Raw genomic sequence first — 22,671 nt, 5'->3', positions numbered from 1 at the left:
TATTCCATCATTGATTGTTTTGTTCCGCTAAAAAAAATCTGTGATAAGAAATATCCATGCTGGTACTCCTCTGAGCTGAAGAAGTTGCTTCACGAGAAGAAATCAGTGCACAAGATATATAAGAGCACAAGGTGTCCAGAAAGTTATGCAGCATTTAGTAACTTAAGAACTAGATGTAAATTTTTATCAAGACAGTGTTATGCTGATTACATTCAACGTACCGAACATTCTATTGTTAATAACGTTAAATCGTTTTGGAAATTTGTAAGTAGTAAAAGGGAAAATAACGCTATACCTAATACAATGACTCTTGGAGATCGTACTGCCTTCAATGGAACTGATATTGCTAATCTTTTTGCTAACCAATTCTCTTCCGTCTATACTAACCAATCCTTACATCCGCATGTAACCCAGATTTCACCTTTGGTTAATGTGTCTAATTATCACATTGAAATTTCAAAAATCTACGAAAAACTGTCTGAACTCAATACCAACAAAGGTCCTGGTCCTGATGGAATTCCCCCCACTTTCCTTAAAACATTCAGCTTCATTCTATCGCGCCCACTTTTTTATATATTTAATAAGTCTTTATCAACAGGGGAATTTCCAGACTACTGGAAAAACTCTTATGTCACTCCAATATATAAATCAGGTCGAAAATCGGATATAGGTAACTATCGTCCCATTTGTATTCTTAGTGCTATTCCTAAAGTTTTTGAGAGCATTATTTCCGATTATTTAAGTTATGACTTCTCGCCAATTATAGGGGCCCAACAATTTGGATTTACATCCAAAAAATCAGCAGAATTGGGTCTCATAACATATGTTGATTTTTTGACAGATGCTCTTGAGAGGGGTTTACAAGTTGACTCTGTGTATACTGACTTTTCCAAAGCTTTCGACAAAGTTAATCATGAGCTCTTGATTCATAAACTTTATTTATACGGAGTTGATGGCCTTATATTGAAGTGGCTCAAGAGCTATCTTACGCAAAGATCGCAAATTGTCAGGGTTAATCATCACTATTCTCATACCATCTCTGTTAACTCAGGTGTACCACAGGGATCACACTTGGGACCTCTGTTGTTTAATATATTTATCAATGATCTAATACCCTGTTTCCAAGTAAGTGAAACTTTGTTATTCGCTGATGATTTAAAATGTTTTAAAATAATCACATCTGAGGCTGATTCACTTAGTCTACAAGGTGATATTGATCGCCTATCTAACTGGTGTATGCAAAATGGTATGTGTTTGAATGCATCCAAATGCCATATTCTTCGTTTCCACCGAACTCATCATCCAATCATCTTCGAATATAGTATAAATAATCTGACCTTACATTCTGCCTCTGAAACTAGGGATCTAGGTGTGATCCTTGACTCCGCCCTTAGCTATAAATCACACATTTACAGTACAATACAGAAGTCTATGAAGATGCTTGGCTTTATAAAAAGAACCACTAGAGACTTTACAAACATCTCAGCTATTAAATCTCTTTATTTCTCCCTGGTTAGATCTCATTTCGATTACTGTTCCACAATTTGGTCCCCCTATTACTTTACTCATAAACTGAAGATTGAGGCTGTCCAACACAATTTTCTGAGATATACTGCCAGTAAGTTGCATGTATACTATGACTATTCTGTATTAGAGCGCATACTGAACTTACCTCCTCTTGAGGTACGCAGAAAACAAAGAGACTTAATTATTTTATTTAAAATTATCAACGGGCTGTGTAACTGCCCCGAACTTCTCTCCAAAATATCTCTATTTGTCCCCAGTCGTTCGACTAGGCAGGTGCAAACCTTTTATGTCTCTTTTCATAGATTCAATTATTCTTACAACACATTTATTCCTAGAACTCTTCGATTAGCTAACTCATTAAATAACCTCGAAATTTTTAATATATCAGTTTCCCGCTTTAAAAACCTAATTTCTTCCCTAACTTTTTAACTTTTTAATATTTTCGGCCAGAGCTTTTGTATTGTGATTAGTGTTACATGACCTGTATGTATTAGATAACTTAAAACCGTTATACCTTACAACATTTCCGAATTGATTTAGGTGATATCTTTTGTTTGTAATTGTACTGACCTAATGTTATCTTATTCTTTTTTTCTTTCTTTTTTGTAACTGTATTACTCATACGAGTTATTTTTTCTCAAACCACTTGGTTATATGTTATATTACGATAGTTTATGTTATATAATTGGTTAACATTAATGTTATATAATTGTATAATTATGTTATATAATTTAGAACACTGTAAAATTTATATCGGAATAGGGCTTGCCCGTGAATAAATAAATAAATAAATTTTCCCCGAAAAGTGCTTAATTTTTTGGTTATTTCACGTTGAAATATTCGATTTGGAATTTGACGAATAAGAACCTACTTTTCATTAGCTACAACTCTGCTTCCTACTGGGTTTTGCAGACTTCATATATAAATTATTTTTTTCACTTTCTTGAAAGCTATATTTTTCCTAAGAGTATTTTTTCGATAAAATAATTAGTTTTTAATTGCGAAAAACCGTCTAAAAAACGGGTTTTTTTGTTGAAAAATGAACAAACTCACTCGCAAATAACTCGAAAAGAATTGACTTGAAAATCTCTATATAACAAAAGTTGTTTAGATTTAGTCAGTTTATCCAATTCCGGACTTATTTTGAACGAATGTTTTCTCACCACCGAGAATACCCCCAGGTATTCTCGGGGGTATTCTCTCGGGCGTACTCCCCTGAGAATACCCCTTTTACCCCCAGAGCAAAAGCACACATCGGCACAGTAGGTAACGCTTCTTTTCTTGTTAGCTATGTGTATGACAAGTTGTATGTCAATCCAAGCGGTTCTTTAAAATTTACAACAAAAGTCAGTAAGTAAATGGACTATTATTAGTAGGCTAAAATATCAAAATGAAACAAATAGAATAAAAGTATAACAAAATAAATTAAAATGCCTGACTTCTGACATTATGTTCTCGCAAATGGGAATCGGCAGTAACTGGATGATATATACTAATCAAATTTAGTGTCTGTTTAAACTGAATCCTATTTAATTTCTCAACGTTTATTTTAAAATTAATTTTTCTTTTTTTGTTTCTTTGCTGTTTTTGCAATGTTTGACTACGGGTTTTGGTGCCGGTGTGCATTGCACACTTTGCACATATGGTAGCGGGGGCCCTGCTGAAACCTAACATTTCAAATTTAACGTTAAAACCTTTGTCAGAGACCAGTTGTTGGTCTAGCAGGATTGATGCGATAACCCCTCTAAGATTTCAGTTGGGTGAAATTTATGACGCTCTATGTGAAATTTTTTCTGAGAATAATTTTGATAAAAAAAAATAAAAATTATGACTTTGTATGTTAGTCTTGTGGTACAAGATACTAAGTAAAGTCGATATTGTTATCAAGATTCTGCAAACTAAAAAATTTAATATTTTAAATTCTTGCGAAAGCTTGAACAGCCTAAATACCTTTTTAAAAGAATATCGTTCAGATAAAGGCTTCAGTGACATGATAGTAGATGCCAAAGAATCAGCAATTGCCTTGGACGTAGATGCGAAATTCAAAAATGCAGAAAACTTACTGCCACGAAGAATAAAAAATAATTTTCATATGAAAGTGAAGATCAATCAATTGAAAACCAAGAATTAAAATTCAAAGTTACCTGTTTTTTTTGGAATGCTAGATATTACTCTTTCATCTGTAAATGAGAGATTTGAGCTGTTATTCTCCCATGCCGATGTTTTCAAATTTTTGTGGAGTACTGAGGATTCTCGGCAAGTATTCTGATGAAGATCAATTTCATTTTTGTAAAAAACTTGAAGAAGCGTTAACTGACAAAAATCTTAAACGAGAGAGACATAGACGAAACTACGAAACAGAACTGTTAACCAAATTACAATTTCTACAAATTTACGATGGAACAGTATCATATGTAGGAGAGACACTTAATTACATTGCAAAAAATAACTTAGCCCACTCATTCCAAAACATTACTATTGCGTTACGTATATTATTAACTATACCGATTTCTGTAGCTTAAACCGAGAGATCATTTTCTAAACTAAAACTAATTAAGAATTACTTAAGATTTCGAATGGGTCAGGAGCGGCTAGAAAATCTTGTTATTATTTGTATAAAATCTGAGTTTTTAAAGGACCTGAATATTTAAAATCTAATTAATGGATTTTCCAAAGGTAATACAAGAAAAGCTCAATTTCTATAAGAAATTTCCGTTGGTTTTCATCATAATAAGTGTATTTGTTAAAAAAAATTGAAGGTACTCGTCGTGGGAGTGCCGACGTATGATGTTGGGTTGGTATAGGGCAGCGATACTCAACCTTTTTCTTTCCTGGGAAGTTACGTCAAAATATGCGTTTTAGTTTCAGGTCAACGGCGAAGTATGGTTAACTCACAGAATTTTTAACCAGAGGTTGGAGTGGGTTACCCTTATGGGTATACCCAGAAGGGTAACAATTATGAAACTGAAAGGCATATTTTGGGGTAATTTTGAGGTTATCTCTTAACCACAAGTTAACTTTACTTTGTGAAACCGGCCGTTAGTAGCTATTGCCACAGCTTGCGGACCGCAATCAAGATGAAGTAGTATACAGGGTGTTTCATTGGGAAACGGAAATACTTGAATGGCGAATAGAGGTAAATGAGGCGGTTCTAGACATACTAAAATTTATTGCTCCACCGACTTTATAACCGAGTTATAGGGTGTTTTATCGATTTTGCCCATTTCTTTCTGGACCCATAACTTTATAGCCACCTTGTATATATATATTTTTTAATATTTGGTACACATATTATGTCACATTTAGAACCCAAACCACCCAACTACTAATCACAAGAAAATTCCAGGTCCGGATTAAACAAAATTATAAATCCATTGTGACCTTGAAACAACATCATCTATATTGAAATTTTCAAAACCCTTTTGCACATTTGAAAAGAGCTTTAATGGAGCTTCCATTTTTTGCACAGAAAATTTAATTCAATGACTTTAATTTTGAAATTACCTATGTCGAAATTTTTAAGAACTCGAACTTTCAAAACAAAAATTTCGATACAATTTCAAAATTAATGTCATTGAATTATCTGCGCAAAAAATTGAAGCGAGCAATTAAACTTAGTTTTTTGTGCTCTTTTCAAATGTGCAGACGAATTTTAAAAACTTTAATATACAGGGTGTTGTTTCAAGGTCACAATTATAATAATTTTTTTTTGTCAATCCGAACCTGAATTTTTCTTGTGATTACTAAATGGGTCGTAAATGTAGTAAATAAGTATTGACTATTTTTAAAATGAGTATTTGTTCATTAACTTTAATAATTTATTAATAAAAGTTAATAATACCTTGCTTTTTAATCAGAGTTCTTAAAAATTTCAATATAATTTAAAATGAAAATCATTAAACTGTCTACCTCACGCCCAAACACGCCTCAAACACATCGGCATACTATCAAATAATTTGAAAAACATGTGAAATTTGACAAATAATTTGATCACAGGGACCTTTAGTTAGCCTTCGGGCCGCATAAAAAACGCTAGAGGGCCGCATGCGGCCCGCAGGCCGCAGGTTTAGTATCACTGGTATAGGGGGTGCACTCTCCTTCGGGTCGTGAAATTAAAACTGTCAAAGTGTCACTCGGGAAAAATTCGATAATTTTAGAGCTCTTGTGCAATTACTACTGATAATTCGTCAACTTTATCATATTTATTGAACAAAGTAAACTACATACACAAGTGTGTGATAAATATTTATGTTCCTGCTATTTTGAACTTTGATTCTTTTGAATATCTTGAACAGCTTTTTAAATTTTTTAAGTAGAGGGTTAATTGAGGAAACACGTGTTTTGCCAGTTGATCACAATGTTCCAGAAATTTTCTATTAAATAATCGTTAAAGAAGGAGCATAAAACAGCACATTAAAAATGAAAACATCCATCTAACCTAACACCAATGGCTGGCATTGAGCCAGCATTCTTGTTAGCACGCCATCGAATGTTTTATTTTTGTTTTCGTATGTTATTTCCAAACAAATGCATTCATTATTAATAGTTTCCGTATAATAATTGTTTTAAATGTAATGGATATTGATATAAATTTTTATTAGATTGGTAGGTTTAAAAGTTTTCAAACAACAATAAAGCTTTAATTAATTTTAGTTATCATAAGGATTTTGTAATTTGAATACAATAGTTTAATTGTGTATCTCCTAATATAATATCCAAGAAATACAATATATTAGATATTGTTTTTACCCATTTTGAAAAAAAATGTGAATACCTTGAATTTAACTATGTCCATCTGTCCCAGAGATTTTCTAAACACAACTCTTCCGTCATTAGACCAGATAGAATGACAAATGAGATGTCTAATGAAAGCTTATAAGCCAAGGATGGTATTAAAGTTGAGACATTTGACCTAGGACTTCAGATTTTAGAGTTGTAACCGGAAGTTCTGGTTTAAAGTCGCCGAAATAGTAGAAGCAATATATTATACGACGTGCCTTAGCAAGACGAGAACATATACTTTCGGTTTCATGCCTGTCTCTCCGTCCTTCTGTCCGTGAATATAACTCCTCCATTATTTAAATAGATAGAATGACAAATGAGATGTCGAATGAGAGCTTATAACCCAAAGATGGTATTAGAGGTGAAAAAGTTCACCTCGGATTTCCGGTTTTATAGTTGCAACCGGAAGTATTGTTTTAAAGTGGCCTAGATTGTACAAGCGATATATTATTCGACGCTCCTTAGCAAGATGGGAATAAATATATACTTTCAGTTTCATGACTGTCTGCCCGTCCGTTTTTTATATCACTGCCGGTTAAAATATGTAATCGGAAGTATAATTATAGTCGCAAAAATATTACATGTGATATATTAATCATCGCGTATTGAAAACTCTAGCTCGACTATTTAGTTCCAGTTTTGATGGCATTTCCGATTAAAAAGTTATGGTCAAAATGGAAGTTTGGCCAAAATGTAGTTCAATTGCTTATTGTATTGGATCTTTTTATTGTTCTTAGTCACCCTTCCTAGTTTCTTAGTTGTTATCACCATTTTTATTGTTTTCATCCATTTTATAACAATAAAAAAATGGTCAAAACTTTGAATCATTATCCATCATCTGTCTGTCAGTCCGTCTGTCCGTAAACACATCTGCTAATATTTAAAGTATGGAATAAAATGATGCTCCACTACTTCCTGAATTTAGCGTCGGGTTGTCATATTGCCTCTGATGAAAATTAATGGTGATCTGCTACCATAAGAAATAGCACCCCGGACCAACCAACGCTCTTCACCTCTCACAATAGTACCACGTGCTTTTCGAGCAGGGATGTGTATATCCCCTTAATAATTTTAATTCTTTTAACATCGACTTAGTGTCGTCATGTTCATTATTATGCTCCTTTAACAACTGCTATTATTTTCCCCTGATATAACTGCTGGATATATGTCTCCCTCAGTTCTTTTCATTGTTCTCTACACTGGTCCGCTTGTAGCCATTTACTTCAATAGTAAGTTTTTATAACTGTGGTAGTTATATAGCCAAAGAGCGTAGGTACCTAGGTGTAAATATTTTACGGCTATCCCTACTTTTTCTCCCTTTACACGGCGAATTACGTGTAGTAAAATTATCACTGGTATGGAGATATAAATATTAGTTTTGACAATCACATTGCCATCGTTAACTTAGAGATGGCTTTCGAATGTTCTTGGATAACCGTTACTAGTATAATCGCTTAAATTATTAATTTAGTTAATTAATATGATTATTTTTTCACTAACAATTAAAATTTATTGTGATTACAATAATTTATATACTATACAATAAAAAGTAATAATCGAGAAAAGAGAAAAAGTGATAAACTGATTTTTTAATAATATAAGTATTGTTACTATGGAACGCTTAGATCAATTTTGGACATCTTTAACAACAAAATATTTGCATTACAGAATATATCCTGGTATATTCTCTGCCTGGATCTTCCATAAATAATAAGCAATAAATAACTTTTTATTAATTTCACGCCTTAAATCAATTATTTATAAAATACACTATCAATGTTATTTAATAAGCAACTCAAAATATTCCTAAAACCGTGCCAAATATTATAGTATCCTTGCTGTAGTAGTGTCACTGTCTTGCCACCACATTGTGTTCCACTGAGTGCGTTATATGACAAGGATAGCGAATGTTCGATTTGGAAAATATCACCACGGACATGGTTCATTTTTTTCGAATCCTGAAAAAACTAATAAATAGTTTTGAAAAATTTCAATGCAGAATAGAAGACTACATTATTACCAAGGGTCAAAAGTTCCTTAGAATAAATAAAAAGTTTCTTTTGAATGAGATATTTGAAATTAAAAATCACACTCAATTTTCTCTTCCTTTTCACCAATAACTTATTAAAATGAACACTATAGAAGTTTTCAGGGACTTTCGGCCCTCGCTAGTAGTGATGTTGATTAATTAGAGTTACTTTCGAGTATTCGTTACAAATCGTTACTTTTGCATAAAGTAATCATTTACAGTATTCGTTACTTTGATTACTATGATTACTTTTGTTACTTTTGTATTTGAGTACCGGTAATCATATCAAGAATCGTGTTTCTTAGTAGGTTGGTATTTTGTATAGGTATTCCGATATAATAACCTTCACCGATCTGTTTAAGGGATAAAAATGATTTGATTATTTGATTAAGGGATAAAAATGATCTGTTTGTTTAAGGGATAAAAATGATTTGATTACTATGATTACTTTTGTTACTTTTTTATTTGAGTACCGGTAATCATATCGAGAATCGTATTTTTCAGTAGGTAGGTATTTTGTATAGGTACTCTGATATAACAACGACCTTCACCGATCTGTTTAAGCGATAAAAATGATTTGATTACTATGATTACTTTTGCTACTTTTGTATTTGAGTACCGATAATAATCATATCGAGAGTCATATTTCTCAGTAGGTAGGTCTGTATAGGTATTACGATGTAACAACGACCTTCGCCAATCTGTTTAAGAGATAAAAATGATTTGATTACTATGATTACCTACTTTTGTATTTGAGTACCGGTAATCATATCGAGAATTGTATTTCTCAGTAGGTAGGTATTTTGTATAGGGATTCCGATATAATAACGACCTTCACGAAGTACGAAGTAATCAGAGTAATCAAAATAATCAAAATAGATACAATAGTCGTTACTCGCTCTAATACGATTGGTACGAAGTAATCAGAGTAATCAAAGTAATCAAAGTAGATACAATAGTCGTTACTCGCTCTGATACGATTGGTACGAAATAACGAAGTAATCAGAGTAATCAAAGTAGATACAATAGTCGTTACTTGCTCTAATACGATTGGTATGAAGTAACGAAGTAATTAGAGTAATCAAAGTAGATACAATGGTCGATACTCGCTCTGTTACGATTGGTACGAAGTAACGAAGAATCAGAGTAATCAAAGTAACGATTTGACTCTCTGTATAGTAATCGTTACTTTCGGAATTCGTAAGTAACGAGTACTTTGTATTGTAACGAATAGTTACTTTTTCCATATCACTACTCGGTAGTAATAACGTAATCTTTCATTCTGCTTTTAAATTAAAAAAGAAATACCTATTAGTTTTCTCAGTATTTGAAAAAATGAATGCATTTAAAAAAGCATTATAACCGAAATTTAGCGCCTATCCCCTTAAATTTTAATTCATCTATAAAATTATGAGCTTGACATAATGAGAAGACCCTAATTTAATCTGTAATCGTTTGTCGTCGATAATAAATTAATCATAATTGTTTTAATTTTCAGAAATGAAGATATCAGGGTAGCAATTTTACAAATTGTCAATGTAGTTCGAGCGACGGGTGACAAATTAGAAAAACACGAGTACCGCGATAGGGTGCTCGGCGAGCAATTAAAGAAAGGCCTGGTGAACATCGATAAGAGGATAAAAATGTTAGATCCGCTCAAAGGAACCGTCGGTAGATTGGATGAAAGATTGGCGGCAGTCGAAACGATTTTAATGCAAACGAACGAAAGAGAAAAAATGCAATTGCAGAGGACGTACGAGGCGGTCATTGACATACAGAAAAATCTGCCTGTTATTATGGAGGAGATGAAAAACGAAATTATTTCAAAGGTTCGTTCATACATTATTTTATTTAAGCTATAAAAAGTCAAGAAAATCACACTATATACACACAAAAACGAACAAATATCTACAGGGTGTTTCTTTTGTACACCTACACACATCATAATTTTCATTCTGATTTCTGAAATTTAGTTCAGATTCTCTAAAAAAACATGTAATCTGATTCTTGTTCTTACGGTGCGATCTCTCTTCAACGGTTGGCACTCCAAATGACTACAGCTTCGTGCAAAATCTTCAATAACTTCTTTAAACTTTTTTATTATATATATATTAGCCTTTGTCCCTATGTCGGCGTCACTAATTGCATTTCTCCATAAGTTTCTGACTTGGGTCATAATTAATTTCAATCCCTTTTACCGACATGTCCTGCCTTAGCGTCTCCCACAGGTCTTCTTTGATCTTCCCCTCCTATTCCTTCCAGGAACCCGCTGCAATTCTTCATATTGGGTGATTAACGTCTCGACGTTTAATATGACCAAACCATTTTAACTTATGCTCCCTTATTTTGGCTTCAATTGGTGCCCTCCCTAAGCTTCCCCTAATATACTCACTTTTAATTTTTTTTATCACTCCACTCATCCATTTAAGCATTCTCATTGCCGCCACATGCATTAGTTATTCCTCTTTCTTTTTAACTGCCTAACATTCAGCTAAGTACAACATAACTAGTTTTATGGCTGTTCTATAGAATTTTCCTTTCAGCTTCATTGGAATTTTTCTGTCACACAACACATCACTTGCTTCCTTCATCCACCCAACCGTAATTCTACTGCAGTTATCTCCATCTATTCCACCATTACTCTGTAAATCCGATCCTAGCTATTTAGAACTATTACTTTTCACAATCATTTTACCATCCAAAGATATCATTTTATTTGTAGTAACTTAATCCTTAAATGAACAATCCAAATACTCTGTTTTTGTCCTACTAAGGTTTAAACCTTTTTCCTTAAGAGCTTGTCTCCACTGTTCCAGTTTTTCTTCTGAATCAAAGATTTCTAAGTCTTTCACTAATTTCTAATAACACGACATCATCAGCATACATTAAGCACCAGGGAATGTTACCCTGTAGTTTCGCAGTTATCTGATTCAAAACTAATGAGAAGAAATAAGGACTAAGCACCGAGCCTTGGTGCAATCCTACTTTCACTCGTCATTTATCAGCCTCTTTAACACTTATCCTAACACTAGTTGTTACTCTCTCATACACATCTCTCACAATCTTTACATATTCATACATGTCATATGCTTTCTCAAGATCAGTGAATACCATATGAGCGTTTGTTTCTTTATTCCTTGTTATTGTTGTATTTTTCTATCAACTGCCCTATAATGAAAATTGCATCTTTTTTAAACATAACATTGTTGATAAACATTTTTATAAACCTCTTCTTTGCATTTTTTTCACCACCATTCTTGATTTTTATTTTTATGTTTCCTTTTGTTAAATCTTCATTTGCAGCTTCATGAATCGATTTTTTAATTTATTGGTATAATTCTACCGATGACATATTTTCTCAGTTTATATTTTGTAACTTTGTGGTAAGTCGTAATTTATATAGAAATTTCGTTAAATCTTGTTTCAAACTTTCCATGTTATATTTCTTATTCTTATTGCACCGTCTTGTTTCGAAGATTGGCGATGGAAATGACAGTTGTAGTTTTGCCAACTTCTGCCCTACAGAATTCTGCGGATGAGTGGTCAAACCATCTCTTCAAATCTTTCATCTACGGGTTCTGGTTTCTTCCTACTGATATTTTGCCCTGTACTTTACCTTCCAATATGATTTGGAGTAATTCATATCTTTAACCTCTCAACACACATTATATTTACGAGCTCTTAACTCTTGCTGTAACGTAAACCGCTGCAACTGATGCAATCGGCTAGGGAGCGTTCAATCGTGAATTGTTGTGTCTCGCTCACACTACATGGCTCATGTTCACACTCGAGAAGATTATTTACGCTCACTATGGGTCGATGTCATGACTTCTCTATAGAGACTTTTCCATATGTTCAGAGTTCAAATGTTTCTATTCGTTTCTCCATAGCCTCTGACAATCTACACTCCTCAAAACCGTACCATAAAATAGAATCAATATTACTTGAAAATAGGCATTTCCAGAAGTAAACATAGATCTTTGCTATCTAGTAAGTTCTTCATCTTTAAGAATGCGACCCTGGCTCTTTAGATTTTGCATTTTATTTTCTATGAATGATCCCAGTCGTCATTCAGAATACTGCCTAAGCACGTGAATTTTTTAACTTGTTCTGCTTATTTGCACTTAATACGGTATATTGAATGTTTAACTTCTTCGATGAAGAATGTTTAGCAATTTTTAATGAACAGCTATCGGTTTATCAACTACAATAAAACGTAGTTTCCAGTATTATACATGTTTACTAAAATATTTACATATAGCCACAAAACATAAACATTTATATTTTCCGATGTTTTAGATTTCAGCAAATGAGCCTCCTGCTCAGATCACGGAACCTGTAATGTCTAAGAAAGACTTTGAGAAAATGGAAAAAGAAGTAATGAACAAAATCGACAAAGTTACCAATACTATAGGAAAAATCGAAAACGAAATTTCTAAAATTAAGACAGACAACCAACAAGTTAAAGATTTACATAACAAATCATCGGATAACTTGGAAAAATTAAAAAGACACTTCAATGACAGTCAACAGTTGTTAAATAAGTATGATAAAAAACTAGGTGACTATAATAGTAAAACTGGCAATAAAGAAAACGATGAGTGGAAGAATAATGTCATAAAAGGTAACTTTTTATATTTCAATATTTTAGAATATATTATTATTTCAACTTACATTATTTTAAAACTAATGTAGGATATAGATTGTATCAGTGATTGAATCAGTGCATATAGTTTAAATTGTAAAATGGCGTGCACCCTATCCTCCATGCTATGGCATGCTGGACGAGCCATACAGCCTGTAGTCAACACCCCGAAGTATGAGCGGGAATACAAAGTGTATTAATACTCATACGCTTATGAAACGCACCTGGCGGATCATAAGAGCCTTCACATTTTACTCTTTTTCAACTAGTCTTGAGTGAAATGTCTTTAATCTTTCCTATCGGCCTCTCTTGGCTACCTCTTGTTCTTCCGACCCCGAATGGCTATTAGGTTTTCGAGGGCAGAAGGGTCACTATATTTCTTTCTACTACATACCTACTCTTCACCGAATGATTGCCGGTATAAGCAATCCCCCACTTACTGACCAACGGCTTCGGGCGGATGAGTTGGTAAGTGGCAGAGCACTCTTTTGTCCTGAGACTGAGAAATCGGTCTCGAAGGCGGATGAACTCTATAGAATGGTCAACCGTATAAGAATGCAGAAGGCAACGGGAAACCACTGCATTAAAGACTCATGGAGTATCCCTAGAAATCGTCATGGCTTACAGAAATGACAATCAATAACCTACTAATCATGGTTCTCGGATGCCAAGATTCGGCAGGGGAAGAAAGGAAACAACAGTAACGACAGGGCTTCCCAGGCCGTTAGTCAGCGAAATCCCTGTTCACTAAATATATACAAATCCAACTACAAAATCGCTACATGGAATGTGAGAAGTATGTATGAACCTGGGAAACTAAGGAATACACAGCAAGAGATGATGCGACTAGATATCGATATATTAGAAATAAGCGATACAAGATGGGTCAGCTCTGGCAAACTCAATACAGGCAATGGACGAATCTATTACTCTGGAAGCAGCGACACCCAACACAGATATGGAGTTGCTATGATCCTCAGCGAAAAAGTAACGAGATCAGTAACAGGCTTCGTTCCGATGTCCGAAAGAATCATAATATTGCAGTTATTGACAACCCATGGAAAAATGAACCTAATCCAGATTTGTGCGCCAACTGCTGACAAAAAAAAGAAGAAATAGAAAACTTTTATAGCGAACTCCAAAAACATTATATCTCACAGCATCTAGAGACATAACAGTGATCATGGGTGATTTCAACGCAAAAATTGCCGAAGGAAAATGCTACCCTAATGTAGGACCATGTAAAGCACAGATATCGAAACTCAATTCAGGCAGTAAAGGCATATCCAGGAGTGGACGTATCTTCTGATCACAATCTTCTTATTGCTAGGTTTCAACTTCAACTAAAAAAGACGCAAAAAAGCCGCAACAACAATAAACTTAACATACAGAAACTAAAGTCAGAAGAAACAACAGAAAATCTAAAACACGAAGTCACAAATCTAGACAGAAACCGAGCAAATAATTGCAACGTAGAACAGCAGTGGCAATTCTTCAAAACCTCTATATTAGAGCCAAGTAAGAAAGTAGTAACAACAACCAAATGTAAGAAAGAAGAATGGATGACGGAGGAAATTCTAGAGTTGATGAATGAAAGAAGAAAAAACAAAACCATTAATAAAACCCGCTATAAACAGCTTCAAAAACCAAATAAGAAGAAAAATTAGGGAGGCTAAAGAAACCTACTTCTCTGAAAAATGTAAAGAAATTGAAGTACTGCAAAACAGTTATGACAACTTCAACCTACATAAAAAAGTCAAAGAACTAGCCGGAATAGGAAATAGAAGAACCTCAAATATATTGCTCGACAAAAATGGAAATAGTATAATGGAGACAGAATGAAAACTACGACGATGGAAAGAGTACATCGAGGAACTATTTCATGACCAGAGAGAAGCTAGTACATCCGTAGATAACCAAACGGGAGATGTAGGCCCAGAGATAACCAAATCGGAGGTTAATCAGGCAATAAACTCTATGAAAACCAATAAATCTGCTGGTCCAGATGAATTACCTAGCCTGGAACCTGGACATAATAGTAGAACTGTTCAACGCTATCTATATTACGGGAATCATCCCTAGAGAAATGTTGACATCGGCATTGGTGTGTTTGCCAAAGAAAGTAAATGCCAAAGAATGCAGTGACTACCGAACCATACGCTTAATGTCACATACCTTGAAAATTCTATTGAAAATTATCCACGCCAGAATACACTTTAAACTGGAACTGGATATTAGTGACACTCAATATGGGTTCCGCAATGGTATGGGTACCAGAGAGGCATTATTCTCCTTCAACGTGCTGACACAGAGATGTTTGGATGTTAACCTACCTCCTTACGTCTGTTTTATAGACTACAATAAAGCGTTTGATAAAGTAAAACATGATCGACTCATGGAAATTCTAAAAAATAAAAACCTAGATGAAAGAGATTTAAGCCTAATAATACACCTCTATTACAATCAGCGAGCAATAGTAAGAATTGAAAAAGAAACATCTGAAGAGATGGAAATAAAGAAAAGGAGTCAGGCAAGGCTGCATACTATCACCTCTTTTATTTAACGCTGATTCTGAAGAGGTAATGCGAGAAACACTGGAAGATGAAACAGTCGGCATAAGAGTAAATGGAGTCTTAGTTAACAACATCACATATGCAGATGATACAGTAATAATTTCCGATAGTTTACAAGACCTGCAAAGACTCATGAGTAAAATAGTAAGGTGCAGTAGGGAGTACGGACTCTCTCTCAATATCAAAAAGACGAAGTTTATGACAATTAGTAAAGACAACCATAATACTAACGAGGTCCTGATAGTAGAGGGCCAGCAGATCGAAAAAGTAAAAAAGTACACTTACTTAGGAACACTTATAACAGAAAATAATGACTACACCGCAGAAATCAAAGTCAGAATCGAAAAAGCACGTTCTAATTTTGTAAAAATGAAAACGGTCCTATGTAGCAAAGATTTAACATTAGCTCTTAAAGTACGCCTAACAAAATGTTACGTATTCAGTGTACTATACTATGGAGTGGAATCATGGACGTTAAATGTAGAGACAATGAGACGACTTTGAAATGTGGACCTATAGAAGAATTATGAGGGTTTCCTGGGTAGATAGAGTTACGAACAATGAAGTACTGAGAAGAATAGGTAAAGAGAAGGAAGTTGAACTTATAATTAAAGAAAGAAAGCTGCAGTATCTCGGACATGTGATGGGGGGCGAGAAGTATGGCATCCTACGACTGATAATGCAAGGAAAAATAGATGGTAGAAGAAGCATCGGAAGAAGACGAATTTCATGGCCTAGGAACCTGATAGAATGGTTTGAATGCAGCTCAAAACAACTATTTAGAGCTACTGCCTCAAAAGTTAAAATAGCTATGATGATTGCCAACCTCTGTAGCGGAGATGGCACCTGAAGAAGAAGAATATAGATATTTGTTATAAAGTTTATAATGTTGTATGCTACACTTTGTTGATAAGAAGCCTTGCAAACAATTAAACAAATGATTTAAATCTATTTCTCATCATCATCATCAATGGCGTTCCAACTCTTCGTGAGTTCTTGCCGCGTTTACTATTACCTTTCATGTTTGTTGGTCCTGTGCCACTAATTCCCATTGTCGCACTCCCATTTACTCTAGATCTTCTTTGACTGCATCTTTCGACCTTTTTCTAGACCGTCCTACAGACCTTCTTCCATCTGGCCTTTCCCAGAACACATTGTTTATAAGGCGACTGTCGTTACTGCGTATCACATGTCCTACCCATCTAAGTTTATTAGCCTTTATATATTTGACTAGATTTTCCTTTCCGAATAGAGACTGTAACTCGTTATTGTATCTGTGCCTCCATTCGTTTGTCACGCTGTCTCCGCAAGGGCCATATATCATTCGAAGGATTTTACGTTCCCACACCAACAATTTATTTACTTTTTTTTTTGTTAGCGTCGATGTATCACTTCCATACGCGACTGCTGGTCGTATTATTGTCTTATATATCTGGATTTTTGCACCTCGTGAAAGAAGTTTTGACTTCATTAGATGTTGCATTGCAAAGAAAGATCTGTTTCCTGCCATTTTCATCCTGCCAGTTTCACTTTTATTTAAGTTGCCATCATCTATTCAACATGTGAACAACTCAATTTGGGCTCAAATGGTACCTCGAGCACAATACATGTGATATTTTGCGCATCCATGTTCCAGTTCACAAATATAATCTATGTTTCCATGACGAATCAATTTTAAAGGGTTTTTATCCGTATATTTTTGTATTTTGGGGGTTAGCATGTCAGTATCGTGTCAGCACTGATGATGATCGGTCATCCGATCGAAAACTAGTTCTGTGATGTAGCCGTTTTTAGGGAATTTTAATAAATATACCTTTTATAATAAATTTAACTTGTTTTTTCTAAATTTCTTCTCAACTTTACCTACAATTGTGTCACAGGCATTAGATTAGATTAGATTATGTGAGGTCGTTAAGGCTATGGAGCCTCTCAGCACTTCGACCTATAAAGATATTTTGTGCATACCTTATTCTAGTTAAACTCTAGGATGCCAATACTTCTGATAAAATTGATTAGCATCGTAGGTGACTTGTTTCCCATGTCAGAGGGCGTTAGGGTGACCATTTCTAGGAATTTTAGTCGTTTGCAGAACAGTGGTAATTGCATAGAATGTGTTCTGTCCTGCCGTTTCTTTTTCGTTGTCACAGAAACGATAGTTCTCACTATCTGATTTACCCATTTTTTTGAGATGATATCTCAGAGGGCAGTGACCAGTGAGAAGGCCAATGACCATTTTTATATCTTTTTTACTCATTTCGAAAAGGCGGTTTGTTGCACTAGGCGACACCTTTATGAGCCTTTTTGCTTGCCTTTTTATCTAGTGTGTTGGACCAATATAGTTGTAGTTGATTGAGTTCCCAGGTCCGGAGTTTCTCTCTGATGTGGCTTTTTAGACCCTTATTTTGTGAGGCTATCAGCTTCCTCATTTCCTGCAATTCCCATGTGACCAGGCACCCACATCAAAGTTACTTTGTTGCGTTCCGCCAGCTTCTTAAGGGATTATTTACATTCCCAAACCAACTTTGACTCACAAGTAAATGACTTTAGAGCCTTTAAGGCAGCTTGGCTGTCTGATAAAATGAAGACTTTTGCCCTACGAGTGTCTCGGTTGAGACATTCTTGGGCACTAATCTGTATGGCATGTATTTCTGCCTGAAAGATAGTTAGGGCGTTTCCAAGAGATTTGGATAGCCTGAAGTTCGGCCCAGTAACTCCAACTCCTGCCCTTTCATATATCTTAGATCCATCCGTATACCGTACGAGTGAACCTTCCTCCAGTTTCGGTTCAAGTGATTCATCCATTTGGTGGTTTTTTATGACCACTTCAAATGGTGTTTCGAAGTCGAATTTGACTGGCATGATGTCTGTCGGCTTATCCTTAGAATTTAAAGGAATTTCTTCCAAGATTTTAGGTTGGCCCACTAGATCGCCAGGTTTCATTATTTGTGTCTGTCGCAGCTTAAAGGCGGTGGTTACTGCCTCCCTCCTTATGCAGAACTGCAGGGGAGGAAGGTTCAGCATCGCTTCTAAGGCTGCCGTGGGGCATGTTGATATTGCCCCTGTGATTCCCAGACAAGCTAGCCGCTGCACTTTTTGCAGCTTGGCGTTAGCTGTTGTTTGTTGTGTTTTTGGCCACCATACGAGTGATGCGTATGTGACCATGCGTATGTCCAGAGAGTCATTTTGGGTTTTAGGCCCCAAGTCTTTCCAAATGTCTTGCGGCAGGTCCAACTTACCACCAAGGCTCTGGATAAGATTTTTTCAATATGACTATTCCAGCTGAGTTTTTGATCTAGGGCTACCCCCAGATATTTTACTTTTCTGGAAGAGTCTAATGTGATGCCATTCATAATTGGAGCCTGTAAATTGTATTTACGTCTCTTTGTGAACGGTATCAGAGTCGTTTTGATAGGATTGACATTTAAGCCCTCCTTCGAACACCAGTTTTTGATTTCGTTTAGAGCATTTTGCATGAGACTAGATAGTCTGGTCATGCTTGCCCCTAATTGTAACAACTAGGTCATCTGCATAACCTTGAGTTGTAAAACCAGAATCATGCAACTTAGTAAGGAGGTTATCCACGACTAGAGTCTAGAGTCACAGGCATATTAGGATCATCATCAACATACAGTTGAACATAGGCCTCCTCTCATTTCTTTTAGGTCTGTTGGTCTTGAGCTTCCTGCAGCCAATTTCCTGCGATTTAAGCCAAAAGAATAGAGAATTGAATAAACTTTCAAATTGGCTAGCACACGACCTATTTTCAATTAAAAAATAATCGATTACGTCATCACGCCCAGATGGATACCGTCATTAGTATGATTTATATGCCAAAAAATCATTTGAAAATAAAAATCGCCCTGTTTCGGAACTTGTCTCCAAAGTTGTATTTCATGAAAAAATTAATTTATTCCGTAATTTTGCTCCTTACTATACCTTACTATAATATTTTGCTCCTTACTATAATTATCTTATATTTTCTCAGAATATTACCGAACTTATAACCTTATATCGAGTCGATTACTTTTTTGTTTACATCTATATTTTGTTTTTAGCTTTGGATGGTCAAAAATCTAGTATTAAAGACATTTCACAAGATCTGAAAAATCTCCATGGTCAGGTAAAACAGCTACCACCAAAAGACGTAATTAATAAGTTACAAAATTCTATTAACAACTGTCAAGACGCTTCATTAAAACAAGCTTTACATAAGATCGAAGGTATATTGAATAAGAGCCACGATGAGTCTACGAAAACTCTTAATGTACTGACAAAATTTACTAATACTTTTAACAAAAGCCTGGATAACACCAATTACGGTAAGTATATTATACTACAGTATTTCTCATGATCATTGTTCAGTGCGTCAGTGGCGTGCTGGAACTTTTCGAGCGGCCCGGTGATTTTATAGAAAAGCGGCCTCCCATCATCATTTTACCTTCTGTTATCAGTATTTTTTATTCGTTAATTATAAAACAAAAATATAAATTATTTTTAAATCAAACATAAGACTTTGAATTCAATGAAATTTTTTTAAATTTGCTATATTTTTTATTTAGGAATAAGCAATCTTACAAATAATAAATATTATCACCTATCATCACATATCACATAATAAAATATACATAGTTTCAAAATTTATGCATTACCTAAAATTATGCTCATTTTCATAGTTGATTTTTTCGTGAACAGATTAACATTAACGGATTCCGCTATTTTTTTACTATTTTAGATTTTTCTTTGGTATTTACCCAGTTGGCAAAGGTTTACTCAAACTTCTTTTTTTTAACTTATACGGGGTAGAAGAAAAGATATGTTTTTCTGATGTTAAGTTTGAGACACTTTGTAGGGTAGGGAGGACAAGCTGAAGTGTTGATATACATCGAAATCGTATTGTAGTCTTATGTTTTGTGAACATTTTGTTTTTTGAATGTCACTGATATCTTTAGAAACATAGAAAATGGACGGTTTAATTCTTTAGCATGACATGTTTTATCTGAAACACAACTAAATTAACAATAAAAAATAAGAGCTAACAAACCTTTAAAAACAGAGGGGCATATAACGTTAACAATTCTGGTTGAAACCTTAAGATATATTTGTCGACCAAGTGAGCGGTATGCAAAGCGCAACATAAGAGACGAGATTGTTTAATAGAGGCTCTGTGATGTTTTGGGGTGGACTTTCCTTGAGAGTAAGTACGAATTTGGTGTCTACGTAGAGTCTCTTTAAATAGCGAGAGGTACATTACACAGATTTCCTTTATTTGAACACTTTGTTTCTTTCGCACTATATATAGAAAATAATTTCATCTTAGTGTATGATAACGACATAACCTCCTCACGTATCGCATGTCATCAGTTAAAACACATCTTCTTCTTCTTCTTCAGGTGCCGTCCTCGTTCCAAAGTTTGGCTATCATCAAGGCTATGCGTATTTTTGATACCGTAGATCTAAATAATTGGCAGCTGCTGCACTTGTACCAATCTCTTAAATTCTTCAACCATGAATGTTTTCTTCTGCCAATGGATCTTTTACCTATTATTTTTCCCTGAATAATTAATTGTAGTAGCTGGTACTTTTGTCCCCTCATTATATGTCCCAAGTATTGCAGTTTGCGCTTTTTAGTAAGCGCAAGTTCTTTTTCTTTCTGCATCCTTCGCAACACTTCCATGTTTGTCACTCTCTCTGTCCACGATATCCTCAGTATCCTGCGGTACATCCACATCTCGAATGCTTCTATTTTCCTTGTATCGATCTTTTTCAGTGTCCAAGCTTCCATTCCATAGAAAAGAACTGACAGCACGTAACATGTCATCAGGCGAATTTTAAGATTTAAACTTAGCTCTCTTCCGCATAAAACTGTTTTCATTTTGGTAAAAGTAGCTCTAGTCTTTTCTATTCTGATCTTGATTTCTTCAGATAAAACACATATTAAATAGTAAAATAGTCTAGTTTCTTTGTTATTAAAGATATCACAGAAACTAAAATAATAAAATGTTCACAAAATATGGGACTACAACATAACTTCGATGTATACCCACCTTTGTACGTTTTCCTTCCTACAGAGTGTCTCAAACTTTTGTTTCAGTTAAAACCAGTTAAAACACATGTTAAAGAATTAAACCGTCTATGTTCCTTGTTTCTAAAGATATCAGTGACATTCAAAATACAAAATGTTTTTGAAATATTTTCTTAATATCATTCAATTAGAAATTAAAAAAAAATGTTTGTTGCATAAAAATTTTTTGGGAAAAAATCTTATTTGACCGGCCTCAAGAGGCCGCAGCCTCTCGGTGATTGCACCGATTCATTTATATGGCCAGCACGCCACTGCAGTGCGTAACAAATGGTAGGAAAAAGGGTAAGCCCGTGATAATACAAGGTACCTTAAGCTAGCATGGCCACATGAGCAAAACCCAATTTAACCTATGCCATAATTTTTCACCAATTTTTCACTAATTTATTACCACCCTAATAATTTTTCACCCCTTAACCCCACTTCAGGGGAGATGTCACGCTAGCTTAATATTCAAGCTAGCAAAATTCACGATAAAACGGCATTGCATGAGCGGAATCCAATTTAACCTATGCAATAATTTTTCACCCATGTTAAACTAATTTATTACCACTCTAATAATTTTTCACCCCTTAACCCCGCTTCAGGAGAGATGTCACGCTAGCTTAACATTCAAGCTAGCAAAATTCTCGATAAAACGGCATTGCATAAGCGGAATCCAATTTCACCTATGCAATAATTTTTCACCCATGTTAAACTAATTTATTACCACCCTAATAATTTTTCACCCCTTAACCCCGCTTCAGGAGAGATGTCACGCTAGCTTAATATTCAAGCTAGCAAAATTCTCGATAAAACGGCATTACATGAGCGGAATCCAATTTAACCTATACTATAATTTTTCACCCATGTTAAACTAATTTATTACCACCCTAATAATTTTTTACCCCTTAACCCCGCTTCAGGAGAGATGTCACGCTAGCTTAATATTCAAGCTAGCAAAATTCTCGATAAAACGGCATTGCATGAGCGGAATCCAATTGAACCTATGCTGTAATTTTTCACCCATGTTAAACTAATTTATTACTACCCTAAC

General features: G+C 34.7%; 1 protein-coding gene across 3 annotated transcripts in view; it reads left to right on the top strand.

Moving 5' to 3' along the window:
- Positions 1-22,671, top strand: part of LOC114338947 (myosin-4) — a 179,971-nt gene that overhangs the window by 71,506 nt on the left and 85,794 nt on the right. For all 3 annotated transcript variants that reach the window (XM_028289570.2, XM_028289571.2, XM_050646866.1), the window contains 3 exons: positions 9,837-10,167; positions 12,638-12,962; positions 19,612-19,875. In XM_028289570.2, the coding sequence (XP_028145371.2) occupies positions 9,837-10,167; positions 12,638-12,962; positions 19,612-19,875 (920 nt within the window). The remainder of the gene's footprint in view (positions 1-9,836; positions 10,168-12,637; positions 12,963-19,611; positions 19,876-22,671) is intronic.

The sequence above is a fragment of the Diabrotica virgifera genome, chromosome 3 (assembly GCF_917563875.1).
Source record: "Diabrotica virgifera virgifera chromosome 3, PGI_DIABVI_V3a".
In the NCBI taxonomy this organism is placed as follows: Eukaryota; Metazoa; Arthropoda; class Insecta; order Coleoptera; family Chrysomelidae; genus Diabrotica; species Diabrotica virgifera.
This window is presented reverse-complemented; position numbering and strand designations above follow the sequence as displayed.